Source organism: Carettochelys insculpta, chromosome 1, assembly GCF_033958435.1.
Source record: "Carettochelys insculpta isolate YL-2023 chromosome 1, ASM3395843v1, whole genome shotgun sequence".
NCBI lineage: Eukaryota > Metazoa > Chordata > Testudines > Carettochelyidae > Carettochelys > Carettochelys insculpta.
In genome coordinates, this window is record NC_134137.1 from 180,646,687 (window position 1) to 180,673,571 (window position 26,885).

Below are 26,885 nucleotides of genomic sequence, written 5' to 3' on the forward strand. Positions count from 1 at the left end.
GTTTAATCTAATTAAAAAATGAGCTCTTTTGAAAAACTTCTATGTTATACGGCTACTGCACAACCAGCAGAGTAACATTCACTAAAATCATTACAAAACAAAAAGCAGTCAAGCAGCACTTTAAAGACTAGCAAAATAATTTATTAGGTGAGCTTTCATGGGACAGACCCACTTCTTCAGACCATAGCCAGACCAGAACAGACTCAATATAAGGCACAGAGAACCAAAAACAGTGAGTCTGTTCTGGTCTGGCTATGGTCTGAAGAAGGGGGTCTGTCCCATGAAAGCTCATCACCTAATAAATTATTTTGCTAGTCTTTAAAGTGCTACTTCACTGCTTTTTGTTTTGATAGTATATAGAGTAGCACGGCTCCCTCTCTGTTACTAAAATCATTATGTCTACAACAGCTTGCTGCTGGCTGCTACTCTTTAAAGAGAGCTTTTCTAAAGAGTTGCTAACAAAAATTTGGTTGTTAATAGTAGGGCAATTTCAGGGTCAGTGTAGATTTATGTTTTAAATGACAAGTATATGAGCATATGTTGTATATTAATGGCAGTACAGTACCCATCTATGGAGCAGAGATGCAGTGAGCCAGGGCATTGTATTTTAGTACATTTCTCAACTTTTTCAAGTCGACAACTTAGTCTAAAGTAAAAAATGTTGTGACCCCCTCACAGTGTGTCAGTGATGGTGCTAAATTTGCATAATTCTTGTGTGTGTTTCACAAGTTTGACATAGAATGCTTGACCTTGAAGAGAGAAAGCGTACGGAGAATGGGGAAGTAAGATTTGTTTTGCTTATGTTGCATTGGGCTGTCTCATGCTAGCCTTTTGTAATTTCTCCCACCCTCCTCCAAGGGATACGATGTACTAGGTGAAACGTTTTTTGAGCACTATGCTGCAATGTCTAATTTGCTAATAATGGGGATGTGTATTTATTTAAACGTTTCCAATGACATACAAAGATTCATAAGAAATTTCACCCATCTTACACTGTATAAATGCTTATTTTTACATGACAAATTTGGGGCCAATTCCATATAATTGTTTTCTTGTACACACAAAAAACAACTAGAAAGAAACCAACCATTATTGTCAGCTCTTGCAGCTACTGAAGTTGTAGTCAAGCTCCATGCTTGTAAACAGGAGCAGCTCTCCTCCCACTTCTGTCTATGCTCATTATGGGGCTTACATAATCTCCCAAGCATGGCCTACGCCCAGCTTGGCTGGTTTATGCTATTACCCTAGACAGAAAATCTGTAAACCTGCAAGTTGTTGCATCTGAAAAACATACAGTTGTAGCAACAGCTACCATCTCATGATCCTGGATTCTCTCTTTTATCACATTTGGCCAGTTCAGGTGCATGATCAGTAATTAGCAGTAACTTTTTCCCTTGGAGGTAGGACTGCTCATTTGGCAGCCACTCTTTTTCTATCACTGAGTATACTTGCTCATGGTCAAGGAGTTTCAGGCCGCTATATACTATCGTGTGCTCTTCTCCATTTATGTTTTGAGAAAGGATTGCCCCTTGTCCTATCTCCAGTGCATCTGTTTATAATACTAATTCCTTACTGAAGTTTGGCTTATACAACATTCGGTGCCTGTGACTCTTCACACTTAACTACCTTGAATAATTTTGTGTTATTTGCAATTTTTTCCACTTCACCGTTTCTTTCTTTTTCCAGATTATTAATGAACGTATTGGACAACACTGGTCCCAGCACATTTCTTTGGCAGGGATGCCACTGTTTACATCTCTCCATTATGAAAATTGACCATTTATTCCTACCCTTAGTTCTCTGTTGTTTAGCCAGTTACTGATCTGTGAGAAGACCTTCCCTCTCATCACATGACTGGCTGGCAATAGCTGCAAAGAGACCATAGTCACTGCTGGAGCACATGGTAATGGAAGCTTGGAACAGGAGCTGGGTATGTCAGCTCTACATCAGTCAAAAGCTTCCCTGTGATGACAAAATTCTCAATTACTAAGAGCTGGTGGCTTCCCAGTGGCACCAAGGGCCCAGAATGCAACAGTTATCTTTTTTTTCTTCAAACCTATCCACAAGATTAAATGGAGCATATATATAGTATCACTAAATATTCAAACACAGGAGTTATAAATTTTCAAAATTTTAATTTTTTTATTAAAAAAAACATTTACTACACCTCCAAAATATAATGTGTTAGCTGATAATTTTACAAAAACATAAAAAATTTACAAAAGGTGATAAGGTAATTAAAACAAACAAACAAACACACAGACGTGCACTTCCATTACCACTTAGGATTAATGAGTTGGATTTTATTAGCAGCTTGGACTATGGTCATAAAATATTGTGTCCAAACTTTCTGGCTCATACAGAGACCCTAGTTATTTCACTACAAAAAGGATTATTACATGTAGCACCATATATCCCATTTGAAATTCGTATTTTAACTTCTGATTATCATTTTTTTTAACCTATGGCATAAGCCTAAGTATGTTGTGCAGTATTTCTTAATACCTTATTACTATTGCAAACTGCTTTATCTGCCCTATAGTTACTTCCTACTGTTCCTGCTAGGTTTTATAAGCATTCTTATATTGGTACAGTGCTTGCAGATTCATCAAGTGAAATCCTGGCCCCAACGAAACATATGGCAAAACTTCCATCGACTAAGGCCATATCTACACTGTAAAATCATGTTGACTTCACATATGTCAGCATACAGCTTTTGCAATAATTACATTGCTTGGGTGTGTTCACACTTTATCCTTTGCACATCCTCACCAGACACACTCATGTTGATTGTGCTATCAGTGTGGGGCATTTTAGGATGGCTCTGAAAGCCAGTAACAGTCAAAATAAGCAATGCAATGTCTACATTGCATTTGTGCTGACCTAATACATCAGACTTGCTTCTATGCTGCTCGTGGGAGTGGCATTATTACAGCAGTGTTGCAGTGCACTTACCTAGGTGGAGGAGAAACTAAGTGTAGACACTTCCCTAAGTAAGTCAACATAAGCTACATGGTGGCAACATAACTCTGTAGTGTAGACCAAACCTCAAAACTGGACCAAGATTTCACCTTCAGTGTTTTGCAATCAAATGTGTTTTGTGGGAAAACAGGAATATTTTACATTTGGATTTTTAAGAGAGGCTGATCTTCCTGGTCTGAGCCCACCAGATGCGCTATGATCATCACTTAGCTAGCTGGTTCCTGTTTCATTACAGATGCAGTAAAATGGTAAAATTTATTTAAACTTTACCTATATAGCAGGAAAAACAGTTCAGAAATAATGTTAAAGGTTGTTTTATTCTATTCCCATAATTTTCACTTGATCATATTTCTCTGCATAAACTGCTTTTACATAGGATTAATTCATTTACAGGAATGCATCATTGTTTTCAATGGTTTAAACGTATTTCAAAGTAACCCCCAAAACAGAGGAAGCCTTACAGAGCCTGGGTGTGGAGATTACTTTGTGCTGAGACCACCATGTGGTAACATCATTATTTTTGTTTCTGGTGGTGAATTTTTGTTAAAGATTTACTATCAATTAATACTGAAAGTGGATTTGTCTCTGGACCACAAACTTTAATATATTGGCATATACTGTTTCTCTACATATTTACCTTCAGATCCGTGCATGGTTTTTAAATGTGTGAAATACTGCTAGTATTATACACTAAAAGGTTATTTGCACAACAGGTTTAGTTTGCTCTGAGGTGATGTATACCATTTGGTGCACAATACTTAAGACACTAGCTGTCTAGCAGCATCCATGTGGGACAGCTGAGACTTCTTTCAGTTTGCACCAACAGGATGGAGGCTTTGTGTGAACAAAGCATGTACTGTAACATTTTGGGTGAGTTAATGCAATTTGCAAACTCCAGTTTGACTGGACGAAACCCATCGTGCAGAGAATTTCTAAGCTACCAAAACAGTGTTTGTTAACGTGAGTCTGGCATGCTTTTATAATGTACCAACATATATGAAACTGTAAAAATTTAGATTAATCAGAAGCTGAAGTGTATGTTCAAAACAGAAGTAGACACAGCAGTCCCTCGAGTTATGCGAGGGTTCCGTTCCCACGCACCCTCACATAACTCAAATTTTGTGTAAATCAGGGAGGTGGCTTTTTTCCCCAGTGGAAATTACATTCTGCAGCCGGGAAGCAGCAGGAGCACCTGGAGCTCTTTTTTATAGGTAAGCCCTGGGGTTGGGGAGGGTTAAGCCTGGCAGTGGGCTGGGGCCATGGGAGGTAGGCAGGGGGTTAAGCCTGGGGTGAGTTAAGGCTGCGGTGGGGGGATGGAGTTCAGCCAGGGCCACATGGCCCTGCAGGGGGCTGAGCAGAAACCACATGGTGGGGGTGAGCTGGAGCCAAGCACAGGGGTCAGAGGGATGAGCCAGAGCCATTTGAACCAAGGTGTGGGGGGTCTGTACCGGGGCTGCAGGGGTGTTTGTACTGGAGCTGTGCGCAACCTGGAGGGGGGGAGCATTCTGAGTTGCACATTTCAAGGGATTACTGTACTCTGAAGCAAGGCTAAGTGTTTATTCATGTTTTATAAAGCGGTTCTTCCACCAATTTATCTCCTTATATATTCAGAATCTGAGGTATCACTTTCATCTGAGATACCAGGTGTTTGCCACTCATGTGGGATATTATGACAGTCTGGCTTCTTAACATACACTGGGTCAGTAAAACTTTTTGATGCAAGTGCACCAGCAGCAGAAGAATCTTGCAAGTCAGTTGCTTCATCCTGGTGGGAGATTAATGTTGCAGAATCGTCCCAGGTCTTGTCAGGGTCTCCCAGCTTCACAGAATATAAGTTTATGTTAAAGCAAGCACTATTACTTGACCCAGAAGTTAAGGAATTGTTTACTTCAGATGAAGGCGGAAAGAGCACTCTTCTTGTGCTTTCATCTTCTGTAACGACTGACTGATTCTCTTCAGGGTTTTCCGTGTCTGAACCCAGAAGTTCAGCTGCTTGACTGCTATTCTCTGCAGATGAGTAGTCTGTAGACTGCTGTGTGAAGGTATTTGATTTGGCATGGGAACTTGGAACTCTACGTGAGATCACACGTCTGGTATACTCACCAGAATTTTCATTATCACTTCCGCTATCATCGTCATAACTGTATTCCCACTCCTTTTTTTTAATCTCCTTATAGATGACTTGTACAGAGCACACTTTCTCATGAACAGGTTCATACACTGAGTAGTGAAACTTATTCATGATTTCCTAAAAAAATGAGAAACAAAAAAGCACACAGAAGAATCATACACTGATAGAAAGTAATCCTCTTATCTACTTCAACAACTGCTTTGCCACTTTGCACTTATACTAGTACATAATCAAAAATGTTCAGAAGTCAATAGATACCCCAGTATAAATATTTTGGCAATATCTCCAAAGCTCTGAGAATCCAGAAGTCTTTGTTCTCCTGCACTCAAACAAGAATGACATTAAACACCAAGGTTATATCTAGATTGCAGGCTTCTGTTGGGAGCCTGGAGGTCTCCTGATAGAAGTCAATCATTCTGGGAGTCCTCTTCTGACATCCTGCTAATCCTCGTTCTACGAGGTAAAAGGGAGGTGTTGGCAGAGGTGATTTTCCCAATATTTGGCCCTGCATAGATGGGCCAAATGTTGGGAAAGCCTCTCCTGACAGAACTATCGGCAGGAGATAATGCAAATGCTTTGCACAATTTATGTATCTTTTGCAGACAGATCTCTTCAGTCTAGACACAGTCCAACATAGAGAACTGGGTAGTCTCACAGAATTGCATATTGGTTCCAAATAAGATCAGAAAACAAATGACCTTATGCTTTTCACCAATGAAAACCCCACAGGAGAAAGCATTGTGTTTTCTAATATATTTTTGTGAGATTTTCTCTGTTGAACAGTACTAAATACATTTTGGGGATGGGGGGAAAGGTTTCTAACTATCTTTGCAGAGATAAATTTCCAGGGCTAAAACCTCTAAAAACATGGGGTCAGAGGGTTGTTCTGAAACTCTTCAATATCCTGCTTAACTAAAGCTTTCTAATTCCTTCCTGGACGTCAAGGATCAACTTCTAAAGCCCTTTTGATATTTGCCACCTGTGCAAAATCCTGGACCTATGTATAAATTCCTAGCTGTATAAATTCCCTAAAACATATTCTCTCAAAACAAACCTGAGAAATTATTTTAGTTAAAGTGTGTGAGGAAGGGTACAATGTATTTTACCAATTAATTTTCCTCTTTTCTACTAGTCTCACCATTAATCGTCAATCATAAATTTTGCCTTCATCTGTACGATCATTAGAGGCAGTTACTGTAATGTCCTGACAGGGGATGATGGCCCTGTCTACCTGGCCGATCACTGGAATAATTCTAAAGAGAGGTCTCCAGCTGGTTTGTGGGCACAAAAGAGGCCAAAGGTTGAGAAACCTGCGCATGAGCTCTGTTACAGCTCACTGACATAAGAATACACTGGTTAATGATGGAAGAAAGACTATGATAAGAGAGCACTGCTGAAGCTTGTCACATGGTGTTGGAGCTACTAGTTAGAGCACACTCCTGACAAAGCAGGCGTCTGTGGGTGATTGTAAATCCAGTTTATAACATCTGGCATACAAGGAAACTGAAGGCCAGACTTCTTTCAGAATCACAGAATCCTAGGGCTGGAAGGGACCTCAGGAGGTCATCTAGTCCAGCCCCCTGCTTCAAACAGGATCAACCCCATCTAAGTCATCCCAGCCAGGACCTTGTCAAGCTGAGACTTAAAAACCTCTAGGGATGGAGAATCCACCACCTCTCTTTTATGTATATGCATTTCAGTAAAGATGTTCTTTGCTTGGAAGATGGCTGTTGACGTTGTAGAAGAAGTTTAGGTTTCCTCAGGAATGTTATGTCCTGAAGACTTGTATGCCCCTCAGAACATCTTACCCATCTGCCCACAAAAGCCCTTCATGACTTGTCTCCTTCACACCTTGGATATAATTACACAAATACTATGTGAGGTTCTTATTCACTGTGTGGTAGATCTATAGTAAGATCTCTTTTCCACATTTAATCCAGAGTTTTGTTTTTGTTCTGAAGGTGCTGAATTTTTAGCGCCTCTTGGTCTCCTGCCATCTTGTGGCCGATGAAAAATACTAAGTACAGCTCTCAGAATTTTTCTCATGTTGGTGTTGGCTCTCTGGCCCTCCAGAATGACAAGCGAAGGAGATTTCTGGCATAATTGGCACATGACTTTCCTGACTGCTGAACTTTGAAGGCTGGCAGGCCATTTTAAGTTGATATGCCAATTTTAGGGTATATCCATACGCTATCAGAGAAGCACCATTCTCTAATGGGTATGCCATCAGACTGGGCTTTAGAAAACCTATTTTCTTTTTTTTTTTTTTTTTACCCCTCCGTTCCTGCACATCTTTGTAAACCTTGCATATTTAGAGGGCAAGCTCTTCAAGGTGTTTACAGATTTTGAAATTGTAACACCGTATCACAAAACCTATAGCCAAATCAGTAGAAAACAGAGACACTCTCAGGGCAGCTTTTCTTTTCTCGGGATGCTCTCTGCCTCTGTTAACAGGGTTTTTTTCTCTCTCTCTCTCAGCCCCTCCACCTGAGACAACATCTATGTTATTTGCCAGTGAAGCTACCTCCACTTCAATTTCCATAATCTTTGCATTTCTGAATCTCATCAAGAGTTCAGGCTTGCCTATATAGGTGCTTGTTTTTGCCTGGCAATGTCCATCAAAATCATATCCTTGAAGGAAGTAAAAGTGAAAAGGCATTTCCAATCTGACTTTGCAGGACAGGTAGTTGCCAGGGACATTTTGTTTCATTTTCTCAGAAACAGTGATAAATCTCTTTCTGTGAATGGCTGTCATAGTCCCTCTCCCCAAAACTCTCACCCTTTATGAAAATTGACTTTTCAGGATGCAGAACTCGAAGATGCTTTGTGCAAAACAGGACACGCAACATATAATTTTTAAAGTTACAATCTACTGAATCTGTATATCCCATTTTTATGCATGTATCACTCTTCCATATGAAGTTAGAAATATGAAGTGTGAATTTGTTTTAAACTCTAAATGTGGTAATAAAGGCCCTTAGTGATAGTTTAGGAGCTTCCTGGCTCAGTACTCAAACCAATGGCCTATGAATGGTTTTATTTTTCTTATAAGACTGGAGTGTCAGAGTGGGGATCAGCTGACAGCCATGTTGAATTATTCTGCGATGATGAGGGAGTGCCTGAGGGAAGGACCCCCTGGTTAGACTGAATAGCCACACAGGGCTTACATCCTGGGAGTGCACGGCCATAGTGAGATAGAGTGAGATGATCAAGTATGTTATCACCTGGGCAGGGAGCCCAGATCAGCTCCTAGAAAATGGAGACACGGGGAAATGACACCATAACTTCCATGAGGCACCATGGCAGGATATCTATATAAAAATATTTCATTTTTTTGAGTTTGGGATATTGATTTTTTGTTAAAGTTTTTCAGTGGAAAGCAGATAGTTATTTCCTGAAAAAAATGGTTTGTGAAATCTCGATTTTTCTACAAAAAACAGTTTTGTTGGAAAAAAAATTTTAATTATTACTTTTCATAGCTTCAAAAACTGTCCTCTGTTAACCATCACAGATCACCACATGACATAAACATATACATTCTACTGATGTTCCTGAACCTATATTTCATATTCTAGATACTCCAAAATTCTGTGTAAATCAACAATTTATTGGAAAAGCCCTGACTTTCCAGGCAAACATGGCAGTAATTATATATGAAATAATAGCTTACAAGCAGCTATGGATGTTAAACAAATGTTGGCTGGGGTAGTAGCAATATCTAGTAATCACACCAGTAAGTTACAAGTGATCTTTTGCTCTGCAACTGCACAAAAGTCACAAATGAGCAGAAGACCTTGATTTTAATCCATACCTTTATCAAACACCTACCCAAGTTAGTTTCAAGTCACCTAAAGGGTAGTAATTTTCTTTTTCAAGATCCAAATTTCTGAGTCAAGGTATAGTCAAGGTCCAGATTCCAGCAAAAACCACTAATAAAAGCAACAATTGTAATAATAAGTAAATAAACAGGTCCATTCAAAAGAGTCTGGCAATCTGGATTTGGCCCTGGTTGGCCTATTGACTGCTCCAAGCCCTGACCTATGTTATTGCAGAGCTAGCAAGAACAGTTTAGACAGACATTTAAAGTACATTTAGGCTGTGTCTACACTAGGAAATAAAGTTTAATGTATTAAAGTCAACTTCATAGCAGTAGAGTTTTTAAGTGAGTGATAAGTGTCCACACGTTTAGAAACTTAACATAGGCCGTGTCTACACTAGCCAAAAATTTCGAAATTGCCATGCAAATGGCCATTTCGAAGTTTACTAATGAAGCGCTGAAATGCATATTCAGCACCTCATTAGCATGCGGGCAGCCGCAGCACTTCGAAATTGACACGGCTCGCTGCCGCATGGCTCATCCAGACGGGGCTCCTTTTTGAAAGGACCCTGGCTACTTCGAAGTCCCCTTATTCCTATGAGCAGATGGGAATAAGGGGACTTCGAAGTAGCCAGGGTCCTTTTGAAAAGGAGCCGTGCGGCGGCAAGCTGCATCAATTTCGAAGTGCCGCGGCCGCCCGCATGCTAATGAGGTGCTGAATATGCATTTCAGCGCTTCATTAGTAAACTTCGAAATGGCCATTTGCATGGCCATTTCGAAGTTTGGGGCTAGTGTAGATGTAGCCATTATGGAAAATCTCTTCTGGAATAGCTTATTTTGAAATAACAGTGCTGCATAGACATACCCTTACAGCCCACCTATATCACTTGGAAGGCAGTAGCAGCCTATATCTAAAATGGATGGAATGTCTATTGCTTTGCAATTCACTTTTAAGGGAACTCTTCAACAAAAATATTTTTTGCTTAACTTTTATCTGATCAACAATACATCTTACTGCTTGCTGTTTAAATATTAAACACCTCTCTCTCACACACCAGATAAATTAAATATGAAAAAAGACATACCAAGACTTTTGGCCACGGTTTGTTTCTCAAGCCAATAAAACCACTTTTATACAGTACTCTTAGGAGAATGCTTAATACCAATGAAACAAGTCCACCAGTTAGGACTGGAATTATACTATAATCTGCAAATGGGGGGAAAAAAACATACACAGTAAAACCCAGTAGAGGCAGGAGAGATTTCCAACTTATTTTACATTACACACTTACTTGAGATTAAAAAGGATGATTCTGTTCACTGAAAACAACTGAAGAGCTATTTGTACAGCCAGAAGCATTAGCTAAAGATAAGGGACCTCCCATATTATTTATAGACCCAATCAAATGTCTATCAAAAGATACTCTGTCTCTTACTGGGATGTCCTGCCAGATCCTCTTTTCTGAAAATATATTAACAACTAGAAAACAACCACACTGACAACTTGACCTCCTTCCCGCCAAGCTTTAAAATATGATACCTGGTTGAGGGGTGGACTTAGTGGTTACGCATTTCAAGGCTGAAGAGATGGAATGATAGTTTAAGGATGCAGCCACAGCAACAGACACACAGTAATTTGTATTTGAAAGCAAGTTTCGGACCACATAGCTAAAGCTTTCTTCAGAGGTTTCGTTCTGAATAGGAATCTGCCATAAAACACAATGTGATAGTGAAACCTGTTTGTTTAACAAAAGTTGTCAAACACTGACTAAAAAAACCAAAACTTTGCATTTAATACCTATTTTACAATCCCATTATGACACGTACAGTCCCATTATCTTACAATCCCATTATGCAGTGGCAAGTATAACAGAGTTGTAAAGCGGGGTGGGGGGGCAGTATAACAAAGAGGAAGCTTTTTCTGTGTTCAAGAGAAGGTAAGTAGTAACTAGAGTTCAAGGACTGACCTCACACTTCTGTCCACCGGATTCACTTCAGTAAATGGGTATTACTACAGGCAACTCAATCTGACAAGTTCTAAGCTAACAAGAAGTTGATATACCATAAAATAGCACTTCCTCCATTCAACAGAAAAGCCAGCAGTCTTGTTTCTACATTCCTCTTCTCCTTCTTCAAATGCAGCTGTCTTCGCCATTGATTATTAAAGATTTTTAGACATGTCCTCTTCAATGGTTTTGAATACTGTTAATTACAGCTGTTATCACAGCCTAGCTGAACCGGGCTGGACCAGTTCTTAGCTGGGGGAACCTAGACACTGCAGAAAACGGTGTAACTCAATCACTCATATTTTGGTAATTAGATACCACTGTGGAAATACTACTTGTGGGCAGTCTTCCACTTCTCTCTGTGAGTCAGTAACGAATCCAGCCCACATTTTCATCTGGAGACAATTCTTATTGTTCATTATCTGTCCCAATCTGTTGTCATGTAATATTGAACAACTGTGTGGCTGAATGCACCCGTGTTCAGAACCTGACATGCCATTGTAACAACCTGTATGAAATAGTCCTTGTAGGGTATCATTTGAAAACTAACAATTGGTCAATAAAATGAACGTGAAATGTGAGTAGCAACACTGTATGTAAAGTTATAAGCATAAGCTGAAATTGGAATAAGGGGATGTCGAAGCTGCCGGGGTCCTTCAGAAAGGGAGCCCCGTCTGGACGAGCCGTGTCAATTTCCAAGTGCCGTGGCTGCCGGCATGTTAATGAGGCACTGAATATGTATTTCAGCACTTCATTAGTAAACTAATGCATGGCCATTTCGAAGTTTTGGGTTAGTGTGGACACAGCCAGAATGTCATAAACAGTCAAAAATCAATGGGAGAAGTCATCCCCGTACACACTTCACTCTAGTGATGCAAGTGACAGCGTAAATGTGTTATTTACTCTTCCAGTGAGTTCAAGGAAAGGCTCATTTAACATTGGGATGGGGAGCTACTAGAGGGCACTTTTAAAAAGGCACTTTTCATATATTCTAGCACATTTTACTTTTCTTATCAGAAGTATGTGATACCACAAGAACTGATATACCAGAACAAACCAAATGGTCTACCTCATCAGCTATGCTGTCTCTAGCAGTAGCCAATGTCAGAAGCTTTAAAGCAGTGTTTCTTGAACTATGTTCTGTAGAAAACTGATATTCTGTGAACAACTCACAGGGGTTCCACAGGCAGGGAAAAATAATTCAAAGTTTTACAATTAGACTATATTTTCTGTTACTAAAACCAGATACAACATTACTTCTTCATTGCTATGTTGGTGATTTCACAGCCCGAAGTTGCAACTAATTATTATACATTTTTTTAAAAATCTCTGTGAAATTCTCCATGAACTTCCTGGTTCACTTAAACAAAACAAAACAGCAGAAATATAGCACTCTAAAGACTAACAAGATGATTTATTCGGTGATGAGCTTTCCTGGGACAGACCCACTTCACGAAAGCTCATCACCGAATAAATCATTTCATTAGTCTTTACAGTGTTACATTTCTGCTGTTTTGTTTTGTTTTGTTTGAGTACAGACTAACACAGCTACCTCTCTGTTAGCGGTTCACTTACGGTACCCAAGTATGCATTGTTCTCTCACATTAAACAGTGTAGGGTAACGTTACTTCTGGCATGTCATGTCACATTCTGTCGAGCAAATACCAGGAGAATTCCAGAGAGGGCAAAAATGTGTCTTGAAGTAACTACTTTAAACCTGTTCAGAGCTGAATGTCCTTCCTAGTTAGAGCATCCACAAAAGAAATCTGTCCTTAATTGTTTAACTTTTGTTTGTAGAGTATGTTAGTAGATAATACGTATTCAGCTAATAATGCAAAATACATAATTGGACAAATAATTTTACAGTTCTTTTTTTTCAATTATCAACCAATTCTGCAACTGATTATACATTATTGAATTGCTAATTTATACAGACACTTGATTCTGATATTCGACCAGCTCAGGTTTGGTATTGTTTGTTTGTTTTAATTTTGAAGTGTTTTAGAACACGTGTATCTCACTGCTGCTTTTGCAGGGGAAGAAGAAAGAAGGGATGTTTTTATTCTCTCTCCTTGGCCATCAAAACAGCTTCTTCAAAGCTCTGATGATACACCATCCAATAATAAGCTGCTTGAGCAGACACACACAGGACAAGGCAACAGCCTTGCAAGGGAAGCAGTGAGTCATCCTGACACTGTACCAAGCCCCACAAGTTCAAGAAGTGAAAGGTTAGAGGGCATCCTTAAGCCTTGACCTCCCGGCAGAACTGCATGGCCAATTTCCTCTGTGTTTCGTGTGGCAGGCATGCAGCCAGCATGGGAAGCAGTCTTTCCCACAGATGTTGAGTATAAAAGAAATTACTCCCTGGGGACAGTTATATGTTCAGACTGTGATCAGAACAGGTTCGTTTTTCTCAGTGTATAACACGGGAATTATGGTTTAACTAAAGCACTGGATTCTAATAGCAGAACTAAAGATATTTGCATGTCCAGAGCTTACATGCTTGGGTTTCAGTCTTCCAGCTGATATTGCTGTGTACACATCTCTAATCTGGGAGTGGTCACAGTGCCTGGTGTGATTCCAAGTGACAGACTGCAATGGGTGGCACAGATTGCAGGATTCTCACACAACCACTGGCTATGTGTGGCTCAGTTGCATTGTGTCTTTGGTTCTTCTCCTGCCCAAACCTTGGCACTAGCCAGTCCAGCACTTTCTCTTTACTGGCAGGTAGCCTTCCTCTTTCCAGGCTTTGCAGCACACTGAGCTGCATTACCTCCGTCTCATTAATCATCCTGAGTCCCCAGTCATTGTACTCTCTCTCTCTCTTTTTGTCAGAGAGACAGCTGTTGTCCTTATTCCAGAGCACCAAAACCACCCTGTTTGTAATTCAGGTAGTTCCTCCACGACCACCTGTCAACTACTGGTACAGCTGGTTATAATCATGTGGCCTGTAAACCTACTCTGAAGTGCCATAATCTAGTAAATCATCTGCATTGTGGCAGGATTGAGTTCTTTGTGACTAAACTATGTGCATTATGTTGGTCCTGTGTTTCTACAGTGCTTTGCACAACAGGATGCTAGACTAGACCTTCTAGGTGTACAGTCATATAAATAATGATAGTAGGTGCCTACTCTTGAATGTATCCCTTTGAAGGGCATAGGCAGGTATTTTGGCTCAGTCTACTCCCTCTCAAATCTACCTCATCTACCCAACATCTACTTCATAGAGACACCGTCCTCCTTGCCCCTGAATGTTCCACAGCCTCCACTTTCCTCTCAGATGTTCTGTAGTCTCCATTCTGTGAAGTAAATTGGCACCATCACATTGTTGACTCGGGAGCTTGTGCACTGCTTCAATTTTCTCCCTCCCCGGCTCCAAGAACAGCATGAGGCCATTAACTGTCTCATCCCTACAAGCCCCACAGAGTAGGGAAACTTTACCAGAGAAGTAAAGTCTTGCTAACTGGCACCAGCTTTAAGACAGTAATTAACAGCAAATTAAAACATTTGAAACAAACCCTCCCAGCACTTAAAAATGTCTTCCCTGACCAAATAGTGAAGTTAAAGAAGACTAAATAGATAAGCTTAAAGTAGGGTCCATAAATAAATTATGCTAAACTTGGGAATTTTCAGACCCAGGGTGTTTTTTAGAAAATATGTCAAACAGGACCTTGAACTTAGGTCTTCCACATCATGGCTACATCTACATGAGCAGTGTCTGTCAACAAAACAGGGCTTTTGTCAACAAAACCCATGGAGCGTCTACATGGTTAAAATGCTCTTTTCGGGGTTTGTTGACAAAACCCAACTGTTCAGCTCACAGCATTATACCTCTCCCCATCAGGTATAGCACCTCTGTCGACAGTGTTTTGTCAACAGAGCACCCAGGTAGACAGTTCTGTTGACAGACAGGGATTCCAGTTCCCCAGGCAGCCCTGTTTGCAGAGCCTACGGTCAGCTGTTCTGTTGAGAGAGGGCAGGACAGGGTGGCTGCTCTCTGTAGACAGACTGGATTGCTCTTTAGAGGCACTTTTATGTGTAGATGTAGTCGGTCCCCAGCCTGTAACAATGCTTGGGATTCTTCTGCCCCAGGTGCAGGACTCTACACTTCTCCTTAATGATAAGCTCATAACTGAAGAAGGCTCCCATTTATCCTAGGTAATATAAAACCACTGTTGATAGTCTTATCCATACAAATATCCAGCAGAAGACACAACAGAACTAATCTTCACCAAGCTTCCTTACTGTGCAGGCCAATTTATATTTTATACTTTGTACATATTTTAAAAATCTTTAAACTACAAATTACTTACCTTTTCCTGTCTATCAAATGATTCCACTCTTATTGTATAATAAAGGTTCTGATACACATCAATTAAAGACTTTTCTTTTATATACGTGGCTGGAAGTTTTACTGTCACATTTATGCAGGCGGGACAAGCAGTAAGATTAACCAGTGGTGGACCCAAGTATGCTGTTTAAAGAAAAACAAAACCCCAATTTATAATTATATTTGACATCAGTCAAACTATCCATAAAAAGCAACTACATTCCTCTGTCTCTGGTGATTGGCTAATTAGTTGCCTATCAGAGCCTGAAATTATCAAAGATTCAGTGGAAATCCAAGATCCAAATTTTTTTGTTTCAAAGGGAATAAAATTAGAAAAAACCCTAAAATGACCCAAAAACTAGGAAATGGGGGAGGTTCAAAGAAGGGGGAGTTGAGCCAAAATAGCAGCATCCTTTGTTTCTCCAGCCCCTCAGAAGCCCTCGTGTATGAATTCTGTGCAACTGGGACTCTTTTGGTTTGGGTGGGACAGGAGCATGGGCTAACAGGGACGGAGTGAACATTGTTTTCTGTGGCAGCATCTTCTAGTTAAACACTTGAAATACCCATACTCCACATGGGAATACCTCTTGGATAATAGACAAATGGATTAGCTCTTGGCTGGGAACCACTAGCAGCAGAAAGCCAAAAGGGAGATGCACTCTTGCAGCTAACTCAGAGGTAGGATCTGAGGAACAGCATACTGAGCCTGGGCTTCTGTGTGAATACAGGTGGAACCTCTCTCATCCAGCATCCTCTGGACCTAATTGGTGCCAGATGAGAGAATTTGCTGGACTATAGGAGGTCAGTATTTTGTAGTACATTACCAACACTTACACTGCATACTGGACTCTTAGAAGACATTTAAAGGTAAACTACAGCTAAATAACAGCACAGAATATTGGGCACCAGGACTGGTGGCTGTAAACAAACTTTATGGGACCATGGGAAACTTGGCCACACACATGATAAGTGGTTGTCATCTGCCTAACTGAAATCATGCTGGATTATGGATGTTGCTGGACAAGAGAGTGTCAGATTAGAGAGGTTCAACCTGTACTTTTGCCCTCAAAATAATGCCAGAAAAACCTCAGGACATCCATTAATTTGGAGAGTCAATGCCCTGATTTTCAAAACTACGTGGTCATTTTCTTCACTCCACAACACAGCAGAATCTCCAAAGCCTGAACATCAAAGGTTTTTCACTTCACTTTGATCCTTCTGCAAGAGCTGTGTGTTAGTCCCTGACTGCACAATGCTTTGAAAAGATCTGAAATATGCTACATAAGTCGTAACAACTTGTGTTGTTCATTATTACAATAGCATTGCTAAAATAATTAAACATTTGAGAGATGGAGTTCTGATCTTCCTCCAAACAGGAGCATGTGTACACGATACTATCCAAGTGCTGCTTCCTGTCCTTTCCTGTGGTTTGCCTGCTGTTTAATTTATACAAAAACAACAATAAACTTTAGCCTAAGTTTCCACCTGAATTTGACTGTTCCCAAGGATTTTGAATGTAAGAGATATCTCTGCCTCAAATCCCTCTGCCAAGGAGGAAGGCTTCAACCCTTCATATCTTAGGAGCAAGCGTAAATGAGATATTTTAGAATAATGGATCAGAATAGCCCTGCATGTCTACTCAGGGTCATCTTAATTTAAACGCATACCAGAAAAAGAAAAAAGAAAAGAAAAGCAGTTGCCCTTCCTAAAACATTTACTCTGGCTCTTCACAAAACCGCTAATACTTTCCTGCAACTTTACAAAACAGTGAATGTAGATGTTGTATGGGAAAGATATTAGTGCACCCTCAACCGCATGAATGTACTCATAAATAAGGAAGCAGCTGGAGAACATTGTAACAGAATAAAGTTTTAATTTTTCTGATACCTATCTAAGAAAAATAGGTTTTGGGAATAATATAGTCTGAATACAAGGTACAATTTTCCACTTCCAGTTTTTTTTTTTTACACAATCTCATTGTAAGGCACTATGCCATCAGTCATCTGAGGAAAAGTGATTAATTATTTTTAAGTTTAGGGCTCTCTATTTCATCAAAAAATGGGTACTAATATTTGGACAGAAGAGGACAGGAACAAGGATGTGGTATGTGTCGGAAGCTATACAAATTGCAAGAAGGGCTGCACTATTTCCTGAAGGTCTGCACATTTATGATACGAAACAGCACAAGCACTACATTTAAAATTAATGGAGAAACTTCCCACTCATGAAAACATTACCATTGTTTCTTAGCATTACAATTACATTATGTCAGAGTATTTGAGCCCAGTTGACACTATTTCTGTAACCCTGTACCAAACAGTAGACACAGTAGACTCTGTGTTCAGTTTAACCTCTGGCTCCCCAATATAAATGGTCCTTATTTCAGGAGAAGAAAAAAGGAAATTAATGTGGAGACCTTGTGAATAGAACTGTAGGGAGAAGCAGCTTCTAGCAATATTAGACCAGCATTGCTAATGAACAACTGGTTTTTTCGTGAGGCACGCCAAAAAGAGGAGGGGGGGAATCCAGGTGACAACAAGAATGGAAGAAGATATTCCTCCATCCCTCACCTTTCGTTTTTACCTGTCAGTGGTTAACAAATTAACTATCACCTAAAAATAGATTATGCAATGTATAAATATAGTTATTCTTAAGAAAATCCTACTCTCAACTGCCAAAAGGATGCTACCCCCTTTATAAAAGTCTGTAATAAATTCACACAGAAGAAACTGAGTCTTATATATGAAGGAAACCTATTCTAACACTTGTTTTTCCTTCAAGACTGCCACTTCCTTCTGTTCATAAGAACTACTTGAGCAATGTATTTTGTATAGATTGCTTTCTGCTGGTTGTAAAATATTAAATATACACTAGATGATATGTTAGCTTACAACAGCTTACATAAACTAGTACACATGGGTGGTGGGTGAAGCTGCAGCTTGGAGAGGCAAGTTTCCCAGCCCATGGACCCAGACATGCTCCACCCCTGCTCTGCCCAGGTCACCCCCTCCCAACTACCCCACATCCTCTCCACTGTCTTCATTTTCTGCCTGCTCACCCGTTCAAGCCAAATCCCTGAACCCAATTGTAACAAATAACATTTGGAAAAAGCACTCCTAAAATTTCTTTCTGGAGACAATGGAGCATGTTTTCCCCTGAGTGCCAGGTTGTAAAGACTAGACATGCAGAAGGTACCTAATTAAAAGCACTAAATCTGGGAATAAAAATATCTGTCATGGGTTTTTTGATAGACCCTAAAGGTTGTCAGAGATTTATTTGTAAAAACTTTGTAGTAGAGCAAGTAAGGTGTCCTGTGGATTTCTAACCTGATTTCATATTTTTTGTTAAGCCTTCATAGCGTAATCATTCCAGATTACTACATATTTAAACTCACTGAAACAAAGACATTATTTTAAATTAACCAGTCAGAGCAGTTTAGTGTGTTGATGAGAAAGTTCATCGTTTTTTTGAAAAAGAGGACACTCATTTTGTATGATTTTCCTAACAAGACATGATTATAAAATTTAATTCTATGTTTAGATTAAAATATGTTTGCAAAGATTTCAGGCACATCAAAAGACTGTGTCTTAGTAAGCTACTTATTTTGGTGGAGGATTCTCTTAAAACTAGTTCATCAAATAGTCAGAAGGGGAAGCTCAGTTGTCCAGCTAGCTGTTAGAAAAGGAATGCTGTCCCTTTAAGCGGGTGAAAGGACAGTAGGGATGGATAGAAAAGACAGGAAGACTTTGTAACCACGGTTTTGTACTATAGTAATTAAAATGAAAATGTGTATTTTAGATCAGAGTGGTCTTTTGAAGAATTTGTTTCAAAACAAAATGTCTGCAGATCCAAGCATTTAAAGCTAAAGCTGAATCCTCAGATTGTGCATCTAAATATGCATGCATGGATTTTTTAAGAGATGTGATTTTATTATCTTCAGCCACAAACTAATGAAATATTTAAAAGCACATGTTAAATTAAGGTTCTGTACACATAGCAATGCACAACTATTTTTGTCAATAAATAGGGTAGGCACATGCAAGTCAAATGGTTTCATTACTACTAAAATGAATCTTTCACAGGGTCAGTGTTATGCTGATAGGTCGGGCAAGCTGGAAGGCTTTTAAGTTTTAAATTAACAGATCCACTTGGGGGAAAAAGTCACCAGTCTGCAAGTTTCAACAACCTGCTGTGGGCGTCTTCAGGAACTGTCAGAATGGGCACAGAAAGAGGGGAGAAGTTGAGCGCTAGGACTCAGGGGAGCCGCTGCCACCCTTTGCCTCTTGTACGCGCTGCTCATGTTAATATATCACCAACTAAATTACTCTGGAGTTACCTGCAGTACCATTAATAAAACACTGGTTATGTACAGCTGAAAATAAAAACAAGGAAATGAACACAAGTAATATAGATGAGTAAGAGAAAACTTACTGGACATATATGGTCTGAAATCTAATATAGATGAATTAAACAGTCCATGTTCTGTGAAGCTCTGTACCATTGCCATGTAGTTCTCATTATAGCCTTCATACTCCTTTGTCAGGTTACAGAACAGGCGTGTGATGTTTGAACATTCTTTAGCAATTTTCCATCCCTCTTTCGAACTACTTGCAGTTGAAAGAAAAAAAATATCAAGTGTTGTTTGAAAGGATCATCTGATTTGTGACAGTAGCTCTGGAAAGTAACATGAAAGCACACAGATGCATGGAATGAAGTGATCTCTGTTCTCACCTTAAAGAGTGTCAAAAACAATCATAACTGCATAGACCAGTAAACTCTGAATGTTTATTTATCACATACCCGCATGAGAAGTGGAAGAGAGGCAACTTTTTGACAAAGAAAACTGAACCCCCCCAAAAAATGTTAAACCACAAACAAACCAGAATGACTAAGGGACGAAAACAAAAAACTACATACATCACAAGGTTTGCACCAGTTCTCCCATTCATCTCAGCAACATAAAATAAACTTCCTGAAGTGGGACCCTACTCGCTCTTCTTCTCAAAGGGCTACGTTAATCCACTCACTCTACTAAGGTTACATAAGAACATAAGAACATAAGAATGGCCATACTGGGTCAGACCAAAGGTCCATCAAGCCCAGCATCCCATCTGCCGACGGTGGCCAATGCCAGGTGCCCCAGAGAAGGAGAACAGAAGACAATGATCAAGTGATTTATCTCCTGCCATCCATCTCCTGCCCTTGTTATGAAGGCTAGGGCACCATACTTTATCCCTGGCTAATAGCCATTTATGGACCTGACCTGCAAAAATTTATCAAGCTCTTTTTTAAACCCTAATAGAGTCCTGGCCTTCACAGCCTCCTCGGGCAAGGAGTTCCACAGGTTGACTGTGCGCTGTGTGAAGAAAAATTTCCTTTTATTAGTTTTGAACCTACTACCCATCAATTTCATTTGGTGTCCCCTAGTTCTTGTATTATGGGAAAAGGTAAATAATTTTTCTATATTCACTTTCTCCACACCATTCATGATTTTATATACCTCTATCATATCGCCCCTCAATCGCCTCTTTTCCAAACTGAAAAGTCCCAGTCTCTCTAGCCTCTCCCCATATGGGACCCTTTCCAAGCCCCTAATCATCTTAGTCGCCCTTTTCTGAACCTTTTCTAATGCCAATATATCTTTTTTGAGGTGAGGAGACCACATCTGCACACAGTACTCGAGATGTGGGCGTACCATAGTTTTATATAGGGGAAGTATGATATCTTTTGTCTTATTATCGATCCCTTTTTTAATAATTCCTAACATCCTATTTGCCTTACTAACTGCCGCTGCACACTGCGTGGATGTCTTCAGAGAACTATCCACTATAACTCCAAGATCCCTTTCCTGATCTGTCGTAGCTAAATTTGACCCCATCATGTAGTACGTGTAATTTGGGTTATTTTTTCCAACATGCATTACCTTACACTTACCCACATTAAATTTCATTTGCCATTTTGCTGCCCAATCACTCAGTTTGCTGAGATCTTTTTGTAGTTCTTCACAATCCCTTTTGCTTTTGACTGTCCTGAACAATCTCTTTATGGTCATGTGGGCTCCCTTCCTTGTCCATGTACTTTATGTGCGCGTGCATGCACACACACACACTTCTCAACAAAACTCCACCCAAAATCAAAACACCACCATAACAAAATCCTGAAACCAGCTTGATGTTTGCAGCCCCTCTCATTTTTCGCTCAGCTCGTACTGCTATGTCTACACTACATTCCTCTTTTGAAAGAGGAAAGCAAATGAGGGAATTGAAAATGCAAATGAAGCACTGACTTACAAATCTCATGCTTCATTTGCATAACCTCGTGTGATTGCTTTTTTGGGAGAGATTTTTCTAAAACAAAATGAGGTTTACAGGGTTCTTTCAAAAAAGTTTTTTTTCTGAAAGAACCCTGTCTACACTGCTTTTTCTGAAAAAATCTCTTCCGAAAAAGCAATCACATGAGATTATGCAAATGACGCACAAGATTTGTAAATTAGTGCTTCATTTGCATTTTCGATTTCCTTCATTTGCACTCCTCTTTCGGAAGAGGAATGCAGTGTAGATGTAGCCTGTGTTACACTCTACTTCTTGTAAATTCTTCACCTTTTCTGTTTAACATGTAAATTCACTGGGACAAAGGCTCCATTATTATGTGTTTTTACACTGTGTTTCATAATAGTGCTCCAACCTGAGATGGTCCCATACGTGCTACTGTATTACAATTAATAAACAGAAGTGAGGAGAACCCTTTCTTTACTTAAAGATGACCTGCAAAGGATTATTTTAAAAAACAGTTTTTCTTTGAAAGTTGTTTGCATATCTCCAGACAGCCTGAGATATAACAGCGTCTGGCATATAACACTGAGCACCCAGATGGAATCCAGTCAAATTCCTCCGCCCATGTCTAGGACCATACCATACTCATGGCCATGAAAATCTGGTGTCCCCCCCAGCCCAAATCTACCCATGAAATCTGTTTTTTGTGTGCTCATGGCCTATACTTCATAGATTTCATAGGGGGATACCATCGGTTCTCACTTTAGGGGTCCTGCCCAAATGGACGTTGTATTGGGATGGATCTCGAATAATATTCTCTCTAATCTTTTCCATCCATGGACAGAATAAATTTTTATGTGCACTGAGGCATGTGTGAATTGCACCACCAATAGACACTGAAAAACCTAACTATGGGCACACTACTAATCAGCTGTGCAGAAACTGAATTTCTCCTGAGCAAATGCACAAACTTACAGGGAACATTGGTCATAAGATTTTTGTTTTAGGTGGTGAGGGAGAACGTCATGGTATTGCCACCCTTACGTCTGCAGTGCCTTCGGAGCTGAGTGCTCAGAGAGTGGAGGCTGCTGGCCAGATTCCCAGCTCTGAAGCCAGTGCCCTGCTAGCAGCACAGAAGGGTGGTTATACCATACCTTCCAGCCTTACTTCTGTGGTGCTGTCTTCAGATCTGGGCAGCTGGAGAGTGGTGGCTGCAGACTCAGGGCCCAGCACTGTAGGCAGCAGCACAGAAGTAAGGGTGGAAATACCGTACCTTGCCATCCTTCTGCATTGTTGCTTGCAGTGGCTCTGAATTGAGATCTGGGCTCCAGGCCAGCAGACACCACTCTCCAGCTGCCCCCCTCTGAAGGCAGAGCCACTGCCACCAGCAATGCAGAAGTAAGGATATAATAACTTTGTGACCCACCTCCACAAGTCCTTTAATGATCAGGACCCTATAATTACAACATCATGAAATTTTGGATTTAAATAGCTGAAATAACGAAATTCACAATTTTAAAAATCCTATAACCAGGAAGTTGACCAAAATGGACCGTGAATTTGGCAGTGCCCTATTTGGAGTTTTGTAACCCTCGTTTGGTGTTGTTATAAGCCCACTGTACCAGCTTATGTGGGACTCTCAGCATATATGTTATCACTAGTTTGCAAAAGGTTTGGTTTAAAGCCCAATGTGATCTGCATACATGCACCATCACATATAATAGTGCCCAGCACCAGTAAGCTGGTCCGTCACACACCCAGAGGAATTATGGCCCAGTCTCTCAGTTAAGGTAGAGTACTTTGCACTGATGAAAGAAGAACAGAAAGTAACAAGAATTATCAACCAAATCTGAAGTTATTATTCCTTTGATAAACAAGGAATTCTACGTTTTTTCCACGTAGAATTTTGCTCTAGGAATTAACGTGTGCTTGTTCAAAATTGTTCAAATAGTTACTCATACCCTAAAACATAACTCATTCCCCTGTATGTATCTAATGAATGATAAATTTCAGAAAATCTGTTTGGAAAACAAAATAGTCAATAGAATAGGATGATTACTGAGTAAGAAAAAGTACAAATTCATGTAAAGTATGAAAGGAAACAAACCTGAAAGCTATGTAATTCACATAATAGTATGTTGGCATAGATGTATTACTCCCTGCTTCCCATGATAAAATGTGCTCGAAATTCTGAGAGTTCATTTTTAAATTCTTAGGTGGCTTTATAGAAGATATTTCTAAATTGAAAGAAAAAGTTGCTAAGGTTAACACGCATTCAAAAAGGAAAGGAAATGCAACATCATTATACGGTAATTCGACTTATCAAACAGTTAAATATCAAAGATAAAAAAAGACAAGACTGAAGATTAAGTTGTTTTAACTTGCATATTCATTGCACTGGCAGCACAAATGCATGGGATTTCCTGCCAGATATTATCCATATAGCTTTTTTATTCTTACATGGAAATGCATAGTGAAGTCAAAAATGCCAGATGGAAGTATGCACTTCTTTAAGCTATTTGGGGGGATTTTGCTTAAAATACAATAAAAAGTCTTACCTGGCAAGCCATGTGAAAAAGTGGTCAAAATGCTGAGGTATACTGGAAATGAAAATATGTACATATATACGTGGTTATTCATTAGAGAAATGGTACATGTGGGTTCTACAGTATTTGTCAATGATAAATTGGAGATCTTATTCATTTACACTTACTTATACTAATCTTGTTCTCTATTTCTATAATTATTTTCCTTTCAAATTCTACTATTTTTTCTTGATAACCCTGCACCTGAGTTACTTCCTTTCTATATTGTATGCTTCTCTATTACTATCCTTACGAAGGTGATCAGTGATGAACCAAGTGTTTCTAAAGTGCATATCACTGATACCTAAGCCAGTGGTTTTCAACCAGTGTGTCATGATGCACTGGTGTGCCGTGACAACTGTCCAGGTGTGCAATGAAATTTCATCTATTTCTCATCACCACTGCTTTTTGCAGAGCCACTGAGGGATGGGAAGGGGCTGACAACCCCACACCAGCTGGGGCTTGAGTCCCAGCTAGAGCAGGGTTTGTCAACTTCCCTCCGCAGTGACACTTCGCAGAGCCACTGCGAGGGGAAATGCTGACCGCACCGGAGCCTGTTCATGCCAGGAGGCAGCTGAAATGCCGCATCCTAGCCCACATGAGCTGGTGGGGAGCCCGCCCCCGTCCTGCTGTGGCAAGTGGGGAGGGAGCCTGTTGGAGCCAGAGCATGGTTTAAATACTTGCTCGACTAAAAAGTGGGCATGCCATGGAATTGTTTGTCTCACTGAAGTGTGCTGTGTTAGTGAAAAAGTTGGGAACCACTAATCTAAGCACTGACTAATAATTAAAGGAAGGCCCAGTAAGAGGAAATGTTCTCACAGCCTTCCTTGTTTCCAGTACGTATATGTGGGTCCTTTTTTTTCTTACTCTTCACGCCCCCCGCCCCCTTGCCATCTTCCCTTTCTTGCCTTCTTCCTTCTTTCGTCCAATCTTCCAGAATGTGGAATAGCATATTTTCCTGGGTCATTCAGATCCAAGTACACTGTCACTGAGGTTCACTCTGATCTCCCCTAGTAAGGTACTATATAGCCAGGTTCCTGCTGCTGAAAATAGTCTGTTCCTTAGATACAACAATCTTACCTTGAGTCAGCCTAGCTGAGAATTTCTTTTAGAGTACTGTCACAGAGGGCTGAGATTGCCTGAGGATGTTTTCTGAGGTAGTTCAGAGCCCAACCAAATAAGTACCTTGCTACTCAATGCCCAGGCCTTAAAAATTCAATCCAGAAAAGGATGCAGAACCAGCAGTACCTGAGAAATATTGTTGTGATTTGTGCCTTGGTGACTACATGTTAGGAATCTGGAAATATTGACACTTGTGAGTATGTAATTCACAACTTTAATTTACCTTAATTTCTACCTCCTCCTTTCCAAACTAAAATCTCAACGCTTTCTCTGATAACTCCTTGTGGGTGTTGAGCTGGTAGCTCAAATTCAGCATGGCTCAAACAGAGCTCTGAACTTTTCTGCAAGAGCCATCTGTATTTCTCCCTCTCTCAATCGCTTTGGCATTACCTTTTGGTCAGGCATGTCACCTGGGCATCCTCTTCTATCTGAATTTCTCCCTAGGTACCCTGTCCAGGCTATGCCTAAGTCTCGCAGACCTTACTCCATCACAGCTGTAAAATACGGCCTTTCCTTTCACCCACACCATCGAAACCCCCATCTGAACTCTCATCATTCAGTGTCTCGGCCAGAGAGGTCAACAGGGGAGCCTCATCCATTTGGCTCTCTGGTTACAGTTAACCAGCAGAGGCTGGGGCAGCCTCCCCGCCCTCTGCTGGCAGGGAGCTACTCCATGTCCATGGGGTGCACTGTGGGCAGCGGCACACCAGTGCAGCCGGGGCGACCCTTCTCTGAAGCAGACCCGGGAGCACTAAAGGCGGAGGGCACTCCAGCCCTGCCCCCCCGGCCGCTCCCCCCATTTTATCATTTAACCGGTTAAACTTAACATTCAACTGCTTAACTAATTCAATGGGATTTTACCTCCCTAGTCTCAAATGCTGCAACGTCCTTTACTCTGGCCTTGACAAAAGCAATCTCGTCCTGCTCACATCCACTCGGAATGCTGCTTCAAATATCATTCCCCCATACTGCTGCTTTGCCCATGTCACCCCTCTCTTCGCATCCCTTCTCTGGCTGCCTCTTTCAGAGCCCTTCCCAGTATATCCCCATCCCTCCCACCATCTCTTATTTACTACTGAGATGTCAACCCCCACCTCCATCTGGCCAATAAAGCCAACCTCCAAACCCCACTTGTTAAATTTTCAGATAAACACCTTTGCGCCTTCTCCTATCTCTCCCCTCACACTTGGGAATAGCTCCCCATAAACATCTACAAAGTTACCCTGTTGACCTTCTCCAGCTCTCTCCTTAAAACTCTCATTTACCATGATGCCTCCAAAAAAATCAACAGCGAGTTGGCTGCTGCTGTACTAATATCACTCCTATCATTTGACCAACACTGGTTCATTTTTGGATGCTCCTGCCTGTTGATATCCATCTGTTATATCTCCTGTCTTAGACCTAGTCTGTAAACAGGGCTTGTACAACCTTTTTACTTTGTTTATTCAGGACTTAGCAACTAGGTCCATTGCTAAGGCTTCTGTGCCCTGCAATAAATAACCTTTTAAAGCTTTTAACAAAAGTCAGAACAGGGAAGATTCTGAAAAGATGAAAGGCACCTCTAAGACAAAACCAGCTATGTGAACAGTCTATGAGAGAAATAATTTTTCTGACTTAGTAGTGAAAAAAACTGCATGATT

General features: G+C 40.4%; 1 protein-coding gene across 3 annotated transcripts in view; it reads right to left on the reverse strand.

The window, feature by feature from the left end:
* Window positions 1-4,525: 4,525 nt before the first annotated feature.
* Window positions 4,526-26,885, reverse strand: part of IFNAR2 (interferon alpha and beta receptor subunit 2) — a 29,765-nt gene continuing 7,405 nt past the window's right edge. The window contains exons 3-9 of one of the 3 annotated variants that reach the window (XM_074996839.1): window positions 24,097-24,138; window positions 23,646-23,775; window positions 19,698-19,870; window positions 15,250-15,410; window positions 10,471-10,636; window positions 10,016-10,137; window positions 4,526-5,230 (exon numbers count right to left, since the gene is read on the reverse strand). In XM_074996839.1, coding sequence (XP_074852940.1) covers window positions 4,574-5,230; window positions 10,016-10,137; window positions 10,471-10,636; window positions 15,250-15,410; window positions 19,698-19,870; window positions 23,646-23,775; window positions 24,097-24,138 — 1,451 coding nt within the window. In that variant the 3' untranslated portion in view covers window positions 4,526-4,573. Of the gene's footprint in view, window positions 5,231-10,015; window positions 10,138-10,470; window positions 10,637-15,249; window positions 15,411-19,697; window positions 19,874-23,645; window positions 23,776-24,096; window positions 24,139-26,885 lie in introns of all 3 variants that reach the window. The other 2 variants (XM_074996830.1, XM_074996848.1) reach the window with 2 other exon arrangements.